The sequence below is a fragment of the Pristiophorus japonicus genome, chromosome 5 (genome assembly GCF_044704955.1).
Source record: "Pristiophorus japonicus isolate sPriJap1 chromosome 5, sPriJap1.hap1, whole genome shotgun sequence".
Taxonomy (NCBI): domain Eukaryota; kingdom Metazoa; phylum Chordata; class Chondrichthyes; family Pristiophoridae; genus Pristiophorus; species Pristiophorus japonicus.
In genome coordinates, this window is record NC_091981.1 from 180,926,749 (window position 1) to 180,948,605 (window position 21,857).

At 48.0% G+C, this 21,857-nt stretch overlaps 1 protein-coding gene across 7 annotated transcripts in view; it reads right to left on the reverse strand.

Moving 5' to 3' along the window:
• Positions 1–21,857, reverse strand: part of mocos (molybdenum cofactor sulfurase) — a 464,568-nt gene that overhangs the window by 99,779 nt on the left and 342,932 nt on the right. For all 7 annotated transcript variants that reach the window (XR_011593368.1, XM_070881150.1, XM_070881149.1 and 4 more), the window contains one exon: positions 4,278–4,365. Coding sequence is in view for 6 of the 7 variants with exons in the window: in XM_070881150.1 (XP_070737251.1) it covers positions 4,278–4,365 (88 nt within the window). In the remaining variant the exon portion in view is untranslated. The remainder of the gene's footprint in view (positions 1–4,277; positions 4,366–21,857) is intronic.

Consider the following 21,857-nt stretch of genomic DNA (forward strand, 5'->3'; position numbering starts at 1 on the left):
GCAGTTTCCAGGTGACCCTTAGGTCTCCAGCAGCAGCACCCTCTGGTATACAGGTATGGTATATACAGGGTGATGGTACATTCAGGTCTAGTGTTACAGTACATCACTGACATGCATACATAACAACACTCCTCCCTAAGCCTTTCCCAAGTCCTTATTGCCATGACATGGGGAGGTGATCAATAGTGGGCTGTGGGAGGTTGTGGTGAGAGTTGTGTGGGTGCCAGGTGTGATCCCTGTGCTTGTGGCTGCCCTCATCCATTTCCCCTGCCCCCCTCACACACAGACCATGTGGGTGTCACTGTTGGAGGATTCTTCAGTGATGGAGCCAGTGCAATGGGTAAGGTACATACTTTGTAGAATGGGTAGGTGGTGGCATTTGGTGGTGGGCAGGGCCACAAGGCTGTGTGGGCTCCTTGTCCTCCATTGGTGATGGAAGTCTGGTCATCCCAGGTTCCACCAGGAAAGCTGGGGGGTACCGGCCTCTCGCTCCCGGTGCTGGCCCTGGTGGCCATGGGGTGTAGGGCCGATCTGGGGAAAGTTGCCAGTGGTGGTGGCTGTGCTGCCCATTGGCCACTGTCCCTTCCTGGAGCATCACATTTGTCCCAAAAGTCCAAGCTACATGGTCAGGTAGCCCGCTGGACCTGGGGGTCTCCCACAGGGGGTTTCCTCTGGCATTGACATACCTGTAGAACGCAGTGTCCTTTAACAATCTACTTTTTACATGCATGACACATTGGCTCCGATCACACCTAGTCGACTCTACACTGTTATCTCTCTTCACATTATCACATTTTGCACTTACAACACTTTCGTGTGTATCGATGTCCCCATATGGGGTTACATTTACCATATTAGCATTTCTGGCATCATTATTTAGCGGTATAAACTTGTTACTTACATCACTTTTAAAAGCAATCATTACATTTTTTCCATTAGTTTTTCCGGCATCACCATTTAGCATTACATTTGCATACCTGCATTCGCTTACTGCATTTTTAACTTTAATGTCCTTGGCATCGCTGTGCCTAGAGTGGAACTGTCCCTTTAATTGCCTTGGGTTGCCGGTCTCCTTTAAGAGGGCCTTCCAATCTGGTTCGCCGCTTGGTGTCGCTCCTCCAACGCTGTCCCTCGTGGTCTGGTTGTGGCCATTTTGATTCCAGGTTCTTCGCCTCGTGGTGCAGCTGCCATCTTCTCGTTCTCCTTGAGGTAGGCTATGGTGATTCGTTTCTCCTCAGGTTCGGCCACGGACGCCGGGAATCCACCTTCTACACTGATCTTCTTCCCTCGGAGTCCTGCCATGGCCCGGAAGGTGAGGTCTGGACGTTTGGGTTGGATGATCTTGCCATGGTGTTGTGCAGTATGTGTCGTTGCCATGCAGTCGAGCTGGACGGTCGGATTTCTAGGTGCTGCGATGGATCCAAGTTTGGAGCCGCATAGGATGTCGATCACTGGGGCACGGAGGCCGTCGTCGCTCTGACCGATTTGGACCTGCTTCATCCAACTTCTTCCCATCAGTGTTGGACCAGCGCCGGCAATGATCCACAAGGGTAGCTTGTACATCGTGCCGCCATGGGACACCTGGACCTCCACGCTGCCAACAACTGGAATGGTGCCTTTTGTATAGGTGACCAGCTTTGCCTGGATTGGGGACAGTTTTGGTCATTCGGCGGGATTGTTCCAGAGCTTTTCAAAGGCTATCTGACTCATCAACGACTGGCTTGCCCCTGTGTTGATCTCCATCGAAACTGGAACCCCGTTGATGTCCACTTCCATTTTCCATGGGGAACTCTCGGTGGAGCAGGTATATATTCCGTACTCTTCTTCCAGGGGCTGAGCAGCTTCGTCTTCATCAGTGTCAGAGCCCAGGTGATCGGCCAACTCTTCAGCGACTCGGTGAGTAAAACTTTTTCTACACATTCGCTGAAGGTGACTGTTCGCGTTGCAGCCTTTGCAGGTATAGTCTTTGTATTGGCACTGGTGGGCCCTGTGATTTCCTCCACAGCGCCAGCATGGGGATAGCCGGTTGGCCCCATGTGGCGGACTCAGGGTTGCGGGACTCGGGGCAGCATTCTTGCCTATGAAAGTCGCCATTCTGTTCACTATACTCATCAGGTTAGAGTCCTGGGTGTGGGTCATCATTTGTTTGGAGTCGCAGACCGAAATCATGAAAGCCTGGTTCACTTTGATTGCCTTCAGCAGGATGACTGTAGTGTCCACAGAGAGCAGTTTATGGAGGAGGCCCTCGTGGCCGATTCTAATAACGAAGATGTCCCTTAGTGCTTCGGTGAGGTGGTCGTCAAAATCACACAGTGCAGCCAACCTTCTTAGATCTGCAGCATATTTAGCAATTTCTTGGCCTTCGGGCCGCCGGTGAATGTAAAACTGGTGCCTGGCTGTGAGGATGCTCTCTTTGGGTTTCAGTTACTCTTGTATTAAAGTTACAAGCTCCGCATAGCTCTTGGTTGTTGTCTTCGCTGGGGCTAGCAGGTCCCTGACGAGGCCGTGGATAGTGGGCCCACAACTGCTGAGCAGGATGGCCGTGCGCTTGTTCGCCAGCGTGGCCGGTGAATCCCCATCCAGTTCGTTCACGATGAAGAAATGTTCCAACCTTTCCATGAAGGCATCCCAATCTTCCACATCAGTGAATTGTTGGAAGTTGCTGAGATTAGACATGTTATGTGTGGAATTTGTAACCTCGTCACCAGTTATTGTGTATGTAAGCACTCCGTTAATGACTCCACGAGGTAGGGGTATGGCACTTGAACTGTACAGACTGTAGTCCTTTATTGCAGCTCCTAGAGTGAGGACACCAAGAGGTGAGCTCCCTTTTATACTTGGTTACCTGCAGTGTACAGGTGACCCTTAGGTCTCCAGCAGCAGCACCCTCTGGTGTACAGATATGGTATATACACGGTGAAGGTACATTCAGGTTTAGTGTTACGGTACATCATTGACATGCATACTAACAGGGGGAAGCCTTTCGGGTGTAATTAGAGGCGGGACCAGGAGGGAGGAGACCACTTGGCCTGGGCTAGGGGCAGGAGAGTGCACCAGCAAGACCTTCGGCCAGGGCTAGGGGCGGGAGAACGCACTGGCAAGCCCTTCGGCCAGGGGTAGAGACAGGAGAATGCACCGGCAACCCTTCGGCCAGGGCTAAGGGCGGGGGAGCAGACTGGGTGACCTCTCGGCCAGGGCTAGGGGTTGGAGAGCGCACCGGCAAGCCCTTCGGCCAGATACAGAGAGAGATTGGTGAATCGAACCGGTGGGGACCGAGAATGGGGTTGGACCGACAAGCCCTCCCGGCAGGGTTGGAGGAGATTTGCTATTATGTGTTTATCAATTCTTTTAATGTGTTGGGAGCTGACTGTATGCTTCACTTTGCAGCCTCAGCTCGCATTATGTTCCTGGTTACCATGGCTTCACCCCTAAAACTAAAGGTCGGGTTACGCAAGGCCAAAATGAAGAAATCCAACAGGGAAACTTTAGAAAAATTTTTTTTGCCGTACTTAGACCCCCAAAAATCTGGCGTAACTCTTCAAGTGCTCCAAAAAAATGCTTTGGGGAAAACTGAGCCCAAAAAAAGGGGCAATTTCGGTCCCAATGTCACTACATTTAAAATCCAGAATTCTATTTACCTGGCATTTTCGACTTGCCTTCTCACTTTTAAAGATTTATTTGTCTGTATCCTTAGATCTCTCCCCCCCCCCCCCGTCACCCCCGATCCACAACTCTATGAAGTATTTAGGTCATACTTACTGTCACTGTTCTTTTTCTAAAATGTACTACTTTACATTTCTCGTTATTGGACTGCATCCATCACCCGTCACCCATCACCCACCACCCATCACCCATCACCCGTCACCCATCACCCACCACCCATCACCCATCACCCATCACCCGTCACCCACCACCCGTCACCCATCACCCACCACCCATCACCCACTCCACCAACCACTCTATGTCCTCCCGCAGTGACTTGCATTCTTCACAGTTTGCTGTGTCCCGAAATTTGGTATCATCAATAAACATCTTGTGCCTATGTTCAAACCATTTATATAAGTGGAAAATAAAAGAGATCCCAGCACAGAGCTCAAAAAGGTATTCTCCATTTTCATTAAAGGATTGTGCTTACATTGTGCTGTATCAAGTTTTAATATTTTGGCTACAATTCAATGAATTCAATGGCATTCCACCTTCGCTCATCCATTGAGAATACTCAGGCCCTGGCTGCAGCAAGGAATAAACACATTTGTAAGCTTGTCGCAGATACTCACCTGTCTCCACAGACTTTTGTTTGACAGAATTGAAGTGGAAATTGTTTTCCAACTTCTTCTTCGAGAGGCACCACTATAGGATCCATTCCTGAGGAATTGAAGTAAATTAATCATCAAAGATTTAGTATGTCAGAAAGCGCCTTGCAGTCACTCTGAATGCACTCTGGGCACCATCTCTAGATTATGTCTTGGCTAGATCCATCCCCCATCAAACTTGTTCTGCATTTTGACTCAGCACAGGTACAACATATTTTCTGCCTTTGAGAATACTTTATTTGGAGGCTGGCAGGATGGTTGAGAGAGATTTTCCTCGTTTTCAAGAAACATTAAAGGGTAAAATTTGATGTGAAGGTACTTAGCATATCACAAGCATGCATCGAGGAATCACGGGCCCGCTACCCACAATGCTCCGATGTATGCTGGAGGTTTGTGAGGTACATCATAGTGTTCAAGGATACAGAAAATCTACTCTTAAATGTCTTCTTCAAGGCCAAAGCGCAGTCCAGAGATTCGCTGTATTCCTGGTCTTAGGGGAACAGAGAAAGTTGTAAGTGACAAGCAGGCTGCTGTACTACCAACCATAAGCTAAATGTTCCAGACAGTATTTTCTGTATGCAGTGCCACACTTCACAACAACGTCCTGCATGTGATTTCTCATTGGGTGTGTGGTAGTAGATTTATTGTCCTTTGTGCCAGCAGAAATATCACAACTGTCCACAAATCTGATTTTTGCCTTGTGGGTGATGACATTTTTTTTAAACAATGTCTTTTGTGTGAACGTAACTCATTCCATGGCCATTTTTCCTGGCTGCTCATTTTTGTGTGGCAATTTAAAAAAAAATGTGTATGTTCCACCATGCACAATTGGAATTTTGTCTGAGAATAATTTTCCTCTAATTTCAAATCTAATATGAATATAAAAAATCTGTATTAGTGTTCAATCCATTAAAAGGTTTTGTTGTTCTTATTATCCTTTTTTTACTGTGGAAGAGACACCATGGGTGTTGTGGAGCATGCCCTGAGGAATAGATGTCTAGTTCTACAGAAAAACAATGGTTCCACTGGTGATTGACGTTCACTAATTACCAGTTGCTAACCCTGGGAGTTCTCAATGCCCTTTTCAGCTTTCAGTAGAAGCTCAATTTCAATTCTACAACATTCACAGTGGCTGAGGATCAGTCTTTTTTTTAGTCATGTTAGAAGACACAATTAGAAAAAGTACATAACCTTAGAATATATAATTTTCAACAGAACAATCAATCTTCAATTTGCAAAAATATGCAATTCTGTGTCATACTAAGACTGACTATGTGACAGTCTAATTATATGTTGGTGGACAAAATACTAACATACTGCAGATGCTGGGAATCTGAACCAAGAACAGATTTCCAGAAGATGCTGGAAACACTCAGTAGGTCAGGCAGAGTTTTTGGCGAGATCAAAAGTTGACATTTTGAGTGCAGATCCTTCCTCAGAAGTAGAAGGGGGAAAGAGGGAGAGAAACAACCTCACACACAAGGAAAAGAAATAGAATGACCTCTAAAGTGCTTAGGTGGAGAATGAGATGGTTAAATAGGAGATGTGATATTTGCATTGAGACAAAAGGAGATATAATGAAAGAAATCATATCAAGTAAATAAAATTCATATACGAGCTACAGAGAATGTGTGAATACCTAAAGGAGGATAGCTGGAGATAGGTATGCAGAAAGCGAAGCATGAAAAACTGGCAAACTGAAACAGGCTCCAGTAGCCCAAGAGTCTGGTCAACCCCAATGGATTATACCATTCTGGCAGCAGTACACCGACAGGGAGGGGCCCCTACCCAAGCACCAACCTGCTCTTTCCCCCATCTCCAGAAATTCCAGCACACCCCAGGATGGGTGAGCACTTGGGCCACAAATCCAGGACCCAGTGGAATGGCAACAGCTGGAATTCACCCATCTCTCAGGGCAGCAGCACATACCAGGCCTTCTTCCTTGCCCCTCAGAGTACCAAGCCAATGCAATGTGGAAGGTGACACCAGACGGCCAGGAGCTAGCTCCAGAAAATGCAGTCAGCAGTGGCTTCCCTCCGGGAGCAAGCTGCCATTTGACAAGGGCCACCTGTGTCATGTATCTCACACTACTGTATATAACTGTATCTTACCAGGCTATACATGACTGTAACTAGATATGACCTGTAACCACAAGCATACTTTACCACCAGGGGTGCACTTTCAGGAGACACTGCATACCTCTTCCACACAGGTATATAAAGGCAGGTCTCAGGCAAGTGAGGCACTCGGGAGCTGTGAAATAAAGGTGCAGGTCCAGAGTGACCTTGACTTCAGCATGTGCCTCTGTACTGCGGGGTCAGGACTTTACAGTGGCGACGAGTTACGGGATCACAGAATCCACAGAATGGCTACCAACGGCTCAGATGAGAAATATAATGCTGGAGACAATTGGGAGGACTTTATAGAAAGGCTCCAGCAAAGCTTTGTAACCAAAGACTGGTTGGGCGACGATAAGGCAGACAAGAGAATAGCCCATCTCTTGACCAGCTGTGGCTCGAAAACATATGCCTTAATGAAGGACCCACTGGCACCCGAGAAACCAGAAAGTCGTTTGTGGAGTTGAGCACACTGGTGAGAGACCACCTGAAGCCAGTGAGCAGCCTACACATGGCCAGACACAAGTTCTACAACTACAGACGCTGTGTGGGCCAGAACATACCCGACTTTGTGGCGGAACTTCGGAGGCTGGCTAGTTTATGTGAGTTATCCGATGAACTATGGAGAGAAGTACTGAGAGACTTTTTTATTGAAGGAAAAGGCCATGCAGGCATATTCCGAAAGCTTATAGAGACCAAGAACTTGACCCTAGAGGCAGCAGCACTGGGCGCACAGATATTCTTGGCAGGAGAAGAAGGAACGAGGTTGATCTATACTGCGGGTACGGCAGCTAACGAAACATCGGAACAAGGGGTTCACAGCGTGAAACAAGCTGCTACCCCCACACACAGACAAAGGCAGGAGAGCAGGCCTTCAACAGCAGGCAGTGGCGCCAGAAGCCATCAAGGGCCACATGAACGGCCGTTCACACCTCATCAACCCACTATGCGAGCAATCAACTACAGACTGAAAGAAGCTCAAGAGAGATCAGCCAGACGCAGCTCATCCTTCAGAAACAATGGAAGCGGTCTATGCTGGAGATGTGGGGGAAAGCATTCAACAAGGAGGCTGTCGATTTCAGCATGCTGTTTGCAGAAACTGCAACTATACAGGGCATCTGGCTTGCACGTGCAGAAAAACAGCAGCTCGGCTGGTATACGAATCGGAAGGGTCGGAAAGCGGACCAGAAGACAGTGATGACAGTGCCCGGGAGACCGAGGTACAGCGGGTCAACACGATCAATGTCCACTGTTCTTACAACAAGACGCCTCCAATAATGATGAGGGTCCTACTCAACGGGATACCCGTCAACATGGAACTGGACACGGGGGCCAGTCAATCTCTCATGAGCGTCCAACAATTTGAACAGCTGTGGTCGCACAAAAGCAATAGACCAAAACTCACAAGGATCGACACCAAACTAAGGACCTATACCAAAGAAATCGTCCCAGTCCTTGGCAGCGCCATGCTCTCAGTCACACACAAAGGGATGGTGACTTCCCCTGTGGATTGTCCCCGGAGATCTCCCAGCACTGTTGGGGAGAAGCTGGCTGGCAAAACTAAATTGGAAATGGGATGATGTTCACGTCATGTCATCAGAGGAATGGACCTCCTGCTCAACAGTTCTAAGTCGTTTTGAACATCTCTTTCAGCCAGGTGTGGGCACCTTCAAAGGGGCTAAAGTTAAAATCTACATCACACAGGATGATAGACCGGTCCATCACAAGGCTAGAGCTGTGCCTTATGTGATGAGGGAAAAGATTGAACACGAACTGGACCAGCTTCTGCGGGAAGGCATTATATCACCTGTGGAATTTAACGACTGGGCAAATCCCATCGTCCCCGTCATGAAGCCTGATGGATCCGTACGAATCTGTGGATTACAAGTCTACCATAAACAGAGTCTCCCTACAGGACCAATACCCACTGCCTAGAGCGGCGGACCTATCTGCCACATTGGTTGGAGGAAAACTTTTCTCGAAACTAGATCTCACATCTGCGTATATGACGCAGGAACTGACCGAAGAGTCTAAGCTACTCACCACCATCAACACACATTGAGGCCTTTTTATGTACAATCGATGCCCATTCGGCATTAGGTCGGCAGCTGTTATATTCCAGCGCAACATGGAGAGTCTGCTCAAGTCCATCCCGGGGACGGTGGTGTTTCAAGATGACATACTCATCACGGGCAGGGACACCGACTCCCATCTCCGCAATTTGGAGGAAGTACTAAGTCGATTGGTTCGGGTAGACCTAAGAGTTAAGAAATCCAAGTGTCTGTTTCTCGCGCCCGAGGTTGAATTTTTGGGCGGAAGGATTGCCGCTGATGGAATCCGCCCAACAGAATCCAAAACCGAAGCAATTCGTCTGGCACCCAGGCCCCGGAATGTCTCGGAACTGCGCACCTTTCTCGGGCTACTCAATTATTTTGGGAACTTTATGCAGAACTTGAGAACGCTGCTGGAGCCTCTCTACGTGCTACTCAGAAAGGGGTGCGATTGGTTTTGGGGGGACGCCCAAGAACACGCCTTCAATAAGGCACGCAACCTTCTATATTCCAACAGTGTTTTAGCCTTTTTTGACCCAGGTAAAAAGCTAGTTCTTACATGTGATGTGTCAGCGTACGGGGTCGGGTGCATTTTACAGCATGTCAATGATGCGGGTAAATTACAACCTATTGCTTATGCCTCCAGGTCACTTTCGCGGGCGGAGCGCGAGTACGGTATGATGGAGAAGGAGACGCTCGCGTGCGTGTACGGTGTCAAAAAGATGCACCAATACCTTTTCAGGGCCAAGTTCGCGTTAGAAACGGACCACAAACCCCTCACGTCCCTCCTATCTGAGTGCAAGGCAATAAATGCCAATGGCTCAGCGCGCATTCAGCGGTGGGCACTCATGCTGACGTCTTACGACTACACAATAAGGCACAGACCAGGCACAGACAACTGTGCTGACGTGCTTAGCAGGCTACCCCTGGCGACCATGGAAGGGTCCGATAAACAGGACTATGAGATGGTCATGGCAATCAATGCCTTTGAATCCACAGGTTCGCCCATGACGGCTCGCCAAATCAGAGCCTGAACGACCAGCGACCCCACATTATCCTTAGTCAAAAGATGTGTTTTAACTGTTGGCTGGGTAGAGGCTCGCGATGCCTGCCCCGAGGAGATCAAACCTTTCCATAGGCACATGCATGAACTATCACTGCAGGCAGACTGCCTGATGTGGGGCAGCCGAGTAGTTATGCTCTTGCGAGGCAGAGAGGTGTTTGTCCGGGAGCTCCACCGCGAGCACCCGGGGATCGTCCTTATGAAGGCCATAGCCAGATCCCACGTCTGGTGGCCTGGCATTGACGCGGATTTGGAGCTCTGCATCCGGCGGTGCACCATTTGTGCCCAACTCAGTAACGCCCCCAGGGAGGCCCCCCTAAGCCCCTGGCCCTGGCCCACCAAACCGTGATCGCAGGTGCATGTAGACTATGCGGGCCCATTCATGGGCAAAATGTTCCTCGTAGTCGTCGATGCATTTTCAAAGTGGATTGAGTGCACCATTTTAAACTCGAGCACCACCTCCACCACTGTGGAGAGCCTTAGAACCATGTTTGCAACGTACGGAATTCCTGACATATTGGTCAGTGACAATGGTCCGTGCTTCACCAGCGCAGAATTTCAAGATTTTATAGTTGACCACGGCATAAATCACGTTAAGACGGCACCATTCAAGCCAGCCTCCAATGGCCAGGTGGAGCGAGCAGTGCAAATCGTTAAACAAGGCATGCTAAAAATCCATGGTCCCACGCTGCAGAGCCGCCTGTCACGACTGCTGCTGGCATACAGATCTCGTCCGCATTTGTTGACTGGGGTTCCCCCCACGCAACTATTGATGAAATGGACCTTAAAGACTAGGCTCTCGTTAATCCTTCCAGACATGCATGAAATTGTTGAGGCAAAGCGCCGGTAGCTAACTTAGTACCATGACCGAAATTCGAGGGGGAGGTGGAATGAGATAGGGGACAAAGTGTTTGTGCTAAACTATGGCAGGGGTCCCAAATGGCTTTCAGGGACAGTAACAGGCAAGGAAGGAAACAGGCTACTGGTTGTACAAATGGACAATGGCGAAACCTGCCGGAGGAATGTACACCAAGTAAAAAGTAGATTCACCAACAACACTGCAGAACCAGAGGCAGACTACAATGTGGAACTCACACCACACCTGGTGGACAGACAGAGAGAACAACCTGAGGAAAGGGCAGCCTCAACAGACAGCCCAGGTGGGATACCAACAATCATACTGAACTAAACACACAGCCCAGGCTGGATACCAGCAATCACACCGAAAGAAAAACAGGCACCAAGGCAAACAACTGAACCACAACTAAGACACTCCACGCGAGAGCATAGACCACCTGAGAGACTGAATCTACAAAGACAATAAGACCTTGGGGGAGGGTGATGTCATGTATCTCACACTACTGTACATAACTGTATCTTACCATGCTATACATGACTGTAATTAGATATGACCTGTAACCACAAGCATACCTTACCACCAGGGGTGCACTTGCAGGAGACACTGCATATCTGTTCCACACAGGTATATAAAGGCAGGCCTCAGGCAAGTGAGGCACTCGAGAGATGTGAAATAAAGGTGCAGGTCCAGTGTGACCTTGACTTCAGCATGTGCCTCGTGTAAGTCTGTACTGCAGGGACAGGACTTTACAACCTGAGTCCCATGAGTCTTTAGTAGAACACAAGCAGCCAAAAAACCAACTCCCACATTCCTAGCCCTCAGGTAGCACCTAGAAGTATGAGACTAGATAAACAAAAAGGCATATTTAGGCACCCAGGGGGAAGCATGGTGTTAAGAAAGTTTAATTGTGTCCACATTGGAATTCATTGTATAAAGTAGAATGTGGACTAACATGGCACTTTGTTATTGATGGAGGTTAGAATTATACAGGAAAGAGTACACTTATTTGGTGCTGAGTCCTCACTCAGGTGATGATTACTGGCATGTTCACGTAGGAGCAAAGAGGGCTGATCTGTTATCATGCTGTAGGATAGGTAGTGGATTGTTAAAAGTGGAAGCAAGTCTTCCTCGATTCCGAGGGACTGCCTATGATGATGATGATGATGAGTGGATTGAGGGAATTCTATTTTATTCCAAAATTGGGGAGGAGATAAGGCTGTGACGGTAAAGGTATATTATGTTGCATAGAAGACTTCAGCAATGTGATGTGCTCTTATGCCTCTTGCAGTAAGTGTCCTTTGCTTCTTCCTGTCCTGTTCCTCTTCCTCCATAATAACAGCCCTGCAGGAGTGGGTGGAGTGGGTTGAAAGTCTCCCTGTGTCTGACCCTGTGAGAAGCAGTCAAAAACCAGTCCAAATATCTCTGGGCAGAATGGCAGTAAAATACTTTAAAAAGCATTTCCCAGCTGCAAAAATCTGTATTCAAAATCTCCAGGGACTTCTGTGTCAGGAACTCTGCAGTTCCGCTGATTCTGGCAGCTGCTGCAATCTCATCGAACTCAGTGCAAGCTACCCTGTTATTTTTGTAAACTTGTATTTACTCTGTACAGCCACCAGAGGGCTCATCCCCTGGAGTCCCAGGGGATCCCATAATCCCTTGGGAGCACAGGTATTTAAGGAGGCTTCACAGGTTGGTGAGGCACTCTGGAGACCTAAGATCACACTTTACTTTGAGCTCACAGTGATCAGTCTGACTCTTTTGCCATACACTACATACCCAGAGTATATTTGGAGTGGAAAATCAGAAAACAGAGATGCAGCGTCACTGGCCCTCACTTTGATGTATGCAAACAAGGTCAGTCAAGATATGGTGGGTGGATTACAAGAAGGCTCAAAAAGCGCAAGGGAAGTTGGGACAAGAGTTTTAATGGTGTAAATCAGGCAACAATAGCTTCAAACCGATTTTCCTGCCTTCAATAAATTCCTGCGCCGATAATACACCACGAATGCACTGAAACTGCTGATTAAATTCAGCCCATATGTATTCTCTGGATGTTTCAGACAAGAGGTGGGAGGGTTATAAAAACAAGCTGGATGAAACTGTATGTTACTGCACCACACAGTGAGTTAATGAGTTCAGTTATTCTGTTATATGTGGAACCAGCTCTTGAAAGGCTGAGGCCTGGAACCAGGACTCTGACCTCAGCTGACATCTGGCATGGAGCAAGTCGTCTGCAGAATTGCAAAAAATAAATATCTTAGTTTCTGTCATCATCATAGGCAGTCCCTTGGAATTGAGGAAGACTTGCTTCCACTCTTAAAATGAGTCCTTAGGTGGCTGAACAGTCCAATACGAGAGCCACAGTTTGTCACAGGTGGGACAGATAGTCGTTGAGGGACTGACTTGCTGCACGTTCTTTCCGCTCCCTGCATTTGATTTCTGCATGCTCTTGGCGATGAGACTCGAGGTGCTCAGCGCCCTCCCGGATGCACTTCCTCCACTTAGGGCGGTCTTTGGTCAGGGACTCCCAGGTCAGTGGGGATGTTGCACTTTTTCAGGGAGGCTTTGAAGGTGTCCCTGTAATGTTTCCACTGCCCACCTTTGGCTTGTTTGCCGTTTAGGAGTTCCGAGTAGAGCGCTTGCTTTGGGAGTCTCGTGTCTGGCATGCGGACAATGTGGCCTGCCCAGCGGAGCTGATCAAGTGTGGTCAGTGCTTCAATGCTGGGGATGTTGGCCTGGTCGAGGATGCTAATGTTGGTGCATCTGTCCTCCCAGGCAAGGAAACAGGTGGAAGGTCTGAGTATTTATGTTCTTTTTCCAGCTTTCACTGTAGAAAAAATGACAATACCAAGCGAGACAAGGAAGTCCATTAGAATCTTCATTAGGAGGTTTGCAAATGTTACAAGAGCTGAGGAACCTGGGGGTACGTATTCACAAATCTTTGAAGGTGGCAGGGCAAGTTGATAAGGCGGTTAAGAAAGGGTATGGGATAAAAACAGAAAATGCTGGAAATACTCAGCAGGTCAGGCAGCATTTGTAGAGAGAGAAACAGAGTTAATGGCCAGAATTTTCACATTGCAGCGCGTGCGGGTTTGGGGGCAGGTCGGTGGTTAAAAGCGCTGAAATTGACAGCCTGTTGGGAACCTGCCGTCATCTCGCCGACTGCCTGCCTTTCACTGGGGCACATCGTGAGGCACGCCACAGACCCACTCGGGAGAGGCAGGTGACCTCATTGAAATTGTTAACATCTTGTTGAGAGACCCTTAACAGCCTTTTTAACGTGAGGTTTCAACGTTAATTGGGTGCGCACGGGATTTGCGGAGCTCGGGAAGTTTGCCTGTGAAGGCAAGCCAGAAGCTCAGTGGCCATTGTGAGAGTTCATTAAGTGAAAGCTGGATAAATACTCACACCTTCCACCTGCTTCCTTGCCTCATTTTGTGCAGAGATTCAGCTTTCAGGAGTTTGCAGGTGATTTCTGCAACCTCGGAAGCCAGGCTCCCCACATTGCTAGTCCCTCTCAGTAAATTGGAGGATTGTGTCTGTTGTTCCCTGTAGAGGGCGAAATCCGCACTGTGACTCCGGGAGGAGCTCCTCGGCCAAAGGGAGAAGATGGTTGAGGAGAACTTTTACGACAACCTTCCCAGTGGTTGATAGCAGGGAGATTCCCCTGTAGTTGCTGCAGTCGGATTTGTTCCCCTTTTTAAAGATGGTCACGATCACTGCATAACTGAGATCTCCTGGCATACTCTCTTCCCTCCAAATGAGAGAGATGAGGCTATGTATCCGCGCCAACAGCACCTCTCCGCCATATTTTAGCGCCTCAGCAGGGATTCCATCCTCTCCCGTAGCCTTGTTGTTCTTGAGCTGTTTTATGGCTTTTCCTACCTTGTGCAGTGTTGGGGTTTCACTGAGGTGGTGGCGGGTTGCATGTTGCGGGATGGAGTTGAGAACACTCGAGTCAAAGGCAGAGTCTCAATTGAGGAGATCTTCGAAGTGCTCATTCCAGCGGGCCCTGATAGCCTCGGTGTCCTTGATGAGCGTTTCCCCGTTCTTGGCCAGGAGTGCGGTTGGGCATTGGGAGTTTGGACCGTAGGTGGCCTTGACTGCAATGAAGAATCCTTGCGTGTCTTGGCTGTTGGCTAGTTGTTGTATCACCTGCGCTTTTTCCATCCACCACCTGTTCTTTAGATCCCGGGTTTTTTGTTGGACCTCAGCTTTGAGCCGTCTGTAACGTTGCTTTGTAGCTCCCGAGTTTGGTTGTTGTTTGAGGCTCAGAAATGCTCTGCGCTTACGATTTATTAGCTCTTGGATCTCCTGATCATTTTCATCAAACCAGTCCTGGTGTTTTCTGGTTGAGTAACCAAGTGTCTCTTCACAGGCACTGGTTATGGAGGCCTGGAGGGCAGACCAAGCACTGTGGGCATTGAGCACCTCAGGGTCATCAAGGCACACCAGAATAGCTGAGAGGCGCTGGCTATATAGGGCTCTCTTAGCTGGGTCTTTAAGTGCCCCGGTATTAGAAACATAGAAACATAGAAAATAGGTGCAGGAGCAGGCCATTCGGCCCTTCGAGCCTGCACCGCCATTCAATGAGTTCATGGCTGAACATGCAACTTCAGTACCCCATTCCTGCTTTCTCACCATACCCCTTGATCCCCTTAGTAGTAAGGACTACATCTAACTCCTTTTTGAATATATTTAGTGAATTGGCCTCAACAACTTTCTGTGGTAGAGAATTCCACAGGTTCACCACTCTCTGGGTGAAGAAGTTCCTCCTCATCTCGGTCCTAAATGGCTTACCTCTTATCCTTAGACTGTGACCCCTGGTTCTGGACTTCCCCAACATTGGGAACGTTCTTCTTGCATCTAACCTGTCTAAACCCATCAGAATTTTAAACGTTTCTATGACGTCCCCTCTCATTCTTCTGAACTCCAGTGAATACAAGCCCAGTTGATCCAGTCTTTCTTGATAGGTCAGTCCCGCCATCCCGGGAATCAGCCTGGTGAACCTTCGCTGCACTCCCTCAATAGCAAGAATGTCCTTCCTCAGGTTAGGAGACCAAAACGGTACACAATACTCCAGGTGTGGCCTCACCAATGCCCTGTACAACTGTAGCAACACCTCCCTGCCCCTGTACTCAAATCCCCTCGCTATGAAGGCCAACATGCCATTTGCTTTCTTAACTGCCTGCTGTACCTGTATGCCAACCTTCAATGACTGATGTACCATGACACCCAGGTCTCGTTGCACCTCCTCTTTTCCTAATCTGTCACCATTCAGATAATAGTCTGTCTCTCTGTTTTTACCACCAAAGTGGATAACCTCACATTTATCCACATTAAACTTCATCTGCCATGCATTTTCCCACTCACCTAACCTATCCAAGTCGCTCTGCAGCCTCATAGCATCCTCCTCGCAACTCACACTGCCACCTAACTTAGTGTCATCCGCATATTTGGAGATACTACATTTAATCCCCTCGTCTAAATCATTAATGTACAGTGTAAACAGCTGGGGCCCCAGCACAGAACCTTGCGGTACCCCACTAGTCACCGCCTGCCATTCTGAAAAGTACCCAGTTACTCCGACTCTTTGCTTCCTGTCTGACAACCAATTCTCAATCCATGTCAGCACACTACCCCAAATCCCATGTGCTTTAACTTTGCACATTAATCTCTTGTGTGGGATCTTGTCGAAAGTCTTCTGAAAGTCCAAATATACCACATCAACTGGTTCTCCCTTGTCCACTCTACTGGAAACATCCTCAAAAAATTCTAGAAGATTTGTCAAGCATGAACTCCCTTTCACAAATCCATGCTGACTTGGACCTATCATGTCACCTCTTTCCAAATGCGCTGCTATGACATCCTTAATAATTGATTCCATCATCTTACCCACTACCGATGTCAGGCTGACCGGTCTATAATTCCCTGTTTTCTCTCTCCCTCCTTTTTTAAAAAGTGGGGTTACATTGGCTACCCTCCACTCGATAGGAACTGATCCAGAGTCAATGGAATGTTGGAAAATGACTGTCAATGCATCTGCTATTTCCAAGGCCACCTCCTTAAGTACTCTGGGATGCAGTCCATCAGGCCCTGGGGATTATCGGCCTTCAATCTCATTAATTTCCCCAATACAATTTCCCGACTAATAAGGATTTCCCTCAGTTCCTCCTCCTTACAGACCCTCTGACCCCTCTTATATCCGGAAGGTTGTTAATGTCCTCCTTAGTGAATACCGAACCAAAGTACTTGTTCAATTGGTCCGCCATTTCTTTGTTCCCCGTTATGACTTCCCCTGATTCTGACTGCAGGGGACCTATGTTTGTTTTTACTAACCTTTTTCTCTTTACATATCTATAGAAACTTTTGCAATCCGTCTTAATGTTCCCTGGAAGCTTCTTCTCGTACTCCATTTTCCCTGCCCTAATCAAACCCTTTGTCCTCCTCTGCTGAGTTCTAAATTTCTCCCAGTCTCCGGGTTCACTGCTATTTCTGGCCAATTTTTATGCCACTTCCTTGGCATTAATACTATCCCTGATTGCCCTTGATAGCCACGGTTGAGCCACCTTTCCTTTTTTATTTTTACGCCAGACAGGAATGTACAATTGTTGTAGTTCATCCATGCGGTCTCTAAATGTCTGCCATTGCCCATCCACAGTCAACCCCTTAAGTATCATTCGCCAATCAATCCTAGCCAATTCACGCCTCATACCTTCAAAGTTACCCTTCTTTAAGTTCTGGATCTTGGTCTCTGAATTAACTGTTTCATTCTCCATCCTAATGCAGAATTCCACCATATTATGGTCACTCTTCCCCAAGGGGCCTCGCACAACGGGATTGCTAATTAATCCTCTCTCATTACACAACACCCAGTCTAAGATGGCCTCCCCTCGAGTTGGTTCCTCGACATATTGGTCTAGAAAACCATCCCTTATGCACTCCAGGAAATCCTCCTCCACCGTATTGCTTCCAGTTTGGTTAGCCCAATCTATGTGCATATTAAAGTCACCCATTATAACTGCTGCACCCTTATTGCATGCACCCCTAATTTCCTGTTTGATGCCCTCCCCAACATCACTACTACTGTTTGGAGGTCTGTACACAACTCCCAATAAAGTTTTTTGCCCTTTGGTGTTCTGCAGCTCTACCCATATAGATTCCACATCATCCAAGCTAATGTCCATTCTAACTGTTGCATTAATCTCCTCTTTAACCAGCAATGCTACCCCACCTCCTTTTCCTTTTATTCTATCCTTCCTGAATGTTGAATACCCTTGGATGTTGAGTTCCCAGCCCTGATCATCCTGGAGCCACGTCTCCGTAATCCCAATCACATCATATTTATTAACTTTTTTGCGGCACTGCTTCTGCTGTCCTTTCTGCTTTGGGGCTATGTTAATATTGATGGTGGATCTGATTAGGGACATGATCTTTGCAGCACAACAACTGCAGGAAAATGCAGGGAGCAGTGCCAGGCCTTTATACATGGCCTTTTTTGATTTTACAAAGACCTTTGACACTGGCGACCGTGAGGGCTTATGGAGCGTCCTCCTCCGTTTTGGATGCCCCTGAAAGTTTGTCAACATCCTTCGCCTGCTCCACGACAACATGCAGGCCGTGATCCTTACTAACGGAAACATTACAGACCCAATTCACGTTTGGACCGGGATCAAACAGGGCTGCGTCTTCGCTCCAACCCTCTTCTCAATTTTCCTCGCTGCCATGCTCCACCTCACAGTCGACAAGCTCCCCACTGGAGTAGAACTAAACTACAGAACCAGTGGGAAGCTGTTTAACTTACGCCGCCTCCAGGCCAGGTCCAAGACCACCCAAACCTCTGTCGTTGAATTGCAAGACGCGGACGACGCCTGCGTCTGCGCACATTCTGAGGCTGAACTCCAGGATATAGTCGATGTATTCACCAAGGCATATGAATGCATGGGCCTCACGCTTAACATCTGTAAAACAAAGGTCCTCCACCAGCCTGTCCTCGCCGCACAGCACTGCACTCCAATCATCAAGATTCACGGCGTGGCCCTCGACAACGTGGACCACTTCCCATACCTCGGGAGCCTCTTGTCAATAAAGGCAGACATTGATGCGGAGATTCAACATCGCCTCCAGTGTGCCAGTGCAGCATTTGATCACCTGAGGAAAAGAGTGTTCGAAGACCAGGCCCTCAAGCTTACCATCAAGCTCATGGTCTACAGGGCTGTAGTAATACCCGCCCTCCTGTATGGATCAGAGGCATGGACGATGTACAGAAGACACATCAAGTCGCTGGAGATATATCACCAACGATGTCTCTGCAAGATCCTGCAAATCCCCTGGGAGGATAGATGCACCAACATCAGTGTCCTCACCCAGGCTAACATCCCCAGCATTGAAGCACTAACCACTCTCGATCAGCTTCGCTGGGCAGGCCATTTAGTTCGCATGCCAGACATGAGACTCCCTAAGCAATTGCTCTACGTGGTGCTCCTTCATGGCAAACGAGCCAAAGGTGGACAGTGGAAACGTTACAAGGACACCCTCAAAGCCTTCCTGATGAAGTGCGACATCACCACTGACATCTGGGAGACCCTGGCCGAAGACTGCCCTAGGTGGAGAAAGTATATCCGGGAGGGCGTTGAGCTCCTCGAATCTCAACGCTGCGAGCGTGAAGAGGTCAGGCGCAGGCAGCGGAAGGAGCGTGTGGCAAATAAGTGCTACCACCCCCTTCCCCCGACAAATATCTGTCCCACCTGTGACAGGGTCTGTGGCTCTCGTGTTGGACTGTTCAGCTACCAAAGAACTCACTTTAGGAGTGGAAGCAAGTCTTCCTCGATTTCGAGGGAACACCTATGATGATGATGATTGGAGGATTGCGCTCTGACCTCCAATTTACCTGGCATCTATTAGATCAGCATGGGTGCCGCTTATGATGTCTGACCTTGGACCTCAGATTTGAACCAAGATGAGCCCCAGCAGCAGCAGCAACCACACCAGCAGCCTTCTCCTCACCGATCGGATACAGCCCTGATCTTCGCTCCCTTAAGTCCATGGGACGTAGACTTGAACGGATATGGCGGACAACTGGTTTAGCCAGATCTGGCTGGACCACATAAAGCATTATCGGGTCCTGCTCTCGTCTGCCAAAATCGCTCACTATTCCAGGATCATTCTGGAGTGTAAAGATAAACACCGGCTTCTATGTTAGCTGACATTGTTAACAGTTCTCTCTCCTCAGGTACTGTCTCCATCTCCCTCAAATCTGCCGTCATCACACCTCTCTTCAAAAAACCAACCCTCGATCCCTCCATCCTTGCAAACTACCACCCCATCTCCAACCTTCCTTTCTGCTCCAAAGTCCTTGAACGTGTTGTCGCCTCGCAAATCTATGCCCATCTTTCCCGCAATTCCTTATTTGAATCCCTCCAATCCGGTTTCTGCATCTGCCACAGTACTGAAACGGCTCTCATCAAAATCACAAATTACATCTTTTGTGACAAAGGCAAACTATCGCTCCTCATCCTTCTTGACTTGTCTGCAGACTTTGACACGGTTGACCACTCGATCCTTCTCCAACACCGTTCCACTGTCGTCCAGCTGGGTACGACTGCACTTACCTGGTTTCATTATTACCTATCTAATCGTAGCCAGAGAATCACCTGCAACGGCTTGTCTTCCAGCTCCTGCATCGTTACCTCTAGTGTCCCCCAAGAATCTATCCTTGGCCCCTTCCTATTTCTCATAGGCATGTTGCCCCTTGGCGACATCATCTGGAAACAGTGCCAGTTTCCTCATGTACGCTGATGACACCCATCTCTACCTCACTGCCACTTCTCTTGACCACTCCACGGTCTCTAAATAGTTAGACTGATTGTCCGACATCCAGTTCTGAATGAGCAGAAATTTTCTCCAATTGAATATTGGGAAGATCGAAGTCATTGTTTTCGGTTCCTGCCACAAACTCCGTTCCCTAGCCACTAACTTCCTCCCTCACCTCAACCTCTGCCTGAGGCTGAATCAGATTGTTCGCAACTTTGGTCTCATATTTGACCCTGAAATGAGCTTTCGACCCCATATCCGCAGCATATCTAAGACCAACCTCCGTATGATCGCCCGTCTCCAACCTTGCCTCAGCTCATCCGCTGCTGAAGCCCTCATCCATGCCTTTGTCACCTCGAGACTTGATTATTCCAATCTACTCCTGGCTGGCCTCCCACATTCTACCCTACGTAAACTAGAGGTGATCCAAAACTCAGATCCCATGTTCTAACTCGCACCAAGTCCCGCTCACCCATCACTCCTATGCTCGCTGACCTACATCGGCTTCTGGTTAAGCAACGCCTCGATTTCAAAATTCTCATCCTTATTTTCAAATCCGTCCTTGGCCTCGCCCCTCCCTATCTCTGTAATCTCCTTCAGCCCCACAACCTCCCCTGAGGTGTCTGTGCTCCTCTAATTTTGTCCTCTTGAGCATCCCTGATTATAATTGCTCAACCAAGGTGGCTGTGCCATCTCTTGCTTAGACCCTAAGCTCTGGAACTCTCTGCCTAAACCTCTCCGCCTCTCTTTCCTCCTTCAAGACGCTGTTTGAAAGCTACCTCTTTGACCAAGCTTTTGGTCACCTGCGACCTACTTACGCGGCTCAGTGTTAAATTTTTAAATCTCATAATACTCCTGTGAAGCCCCTTGCGACGTTTCACTATGTTAAAGGAACTATATAAGTACAAGTTGTTGTTGTTGTTGAATGTATATTCGTTGAGAATTTTGGAATATTTCTTTATCACTGCTTATCTACCGTCATACTTTTTAATCTAATTTCCCAATCTACCTCAGGCTTGGGACGTTTCACTACATTAAAGGAGCTATATAAATACTTGTTGTTGTTGTTGTTGTGATGTGGTATTGTGTAGGATGTGGTATTTAAAGCTCAGCTCTGGATCAAACAGGGGTTTCACACTTCCTGGTTCAGCATGAAAGACTGGCTGGGGAGCAGGATGGAGTCAGTGACAAGGAGCAGAGTTTAAGGTGGTGGCGTAGTTTTGATCGCCTAAAGGGGTCAGAGAAGAATTTAATAGTTTTTTCCCTCATTGGATTAGTTTTTATCTGGATTTTCACCTCTCCCAAGAGATCACATAGTTTCAGGTGAGGTGGGGAGTGTATATATTGTGATGCACAATGAGTTGTGTGGGACAGGCTGGATGGACCAGAGGGTCTTTTCCCGTCCGTCATTGTTCGTATGCTTGTATAAAAGCTTTTTTATTGAATAAACACCAGTATACGCTCCTGCGATTTCCTTAAAGTTGATTTCTTATAAATCTCATTTAATATAAAGGCTGCCTCCCTGATTGGGTACGTGGTAAGGGAAAGGGCAGAAAAATTATTTAGATACATAAACAGGGTTCCTGCCAAAGTTAGAGTGGCGGACTAGATTACATCCTGAGGAAATTCATCCCCTAGGTA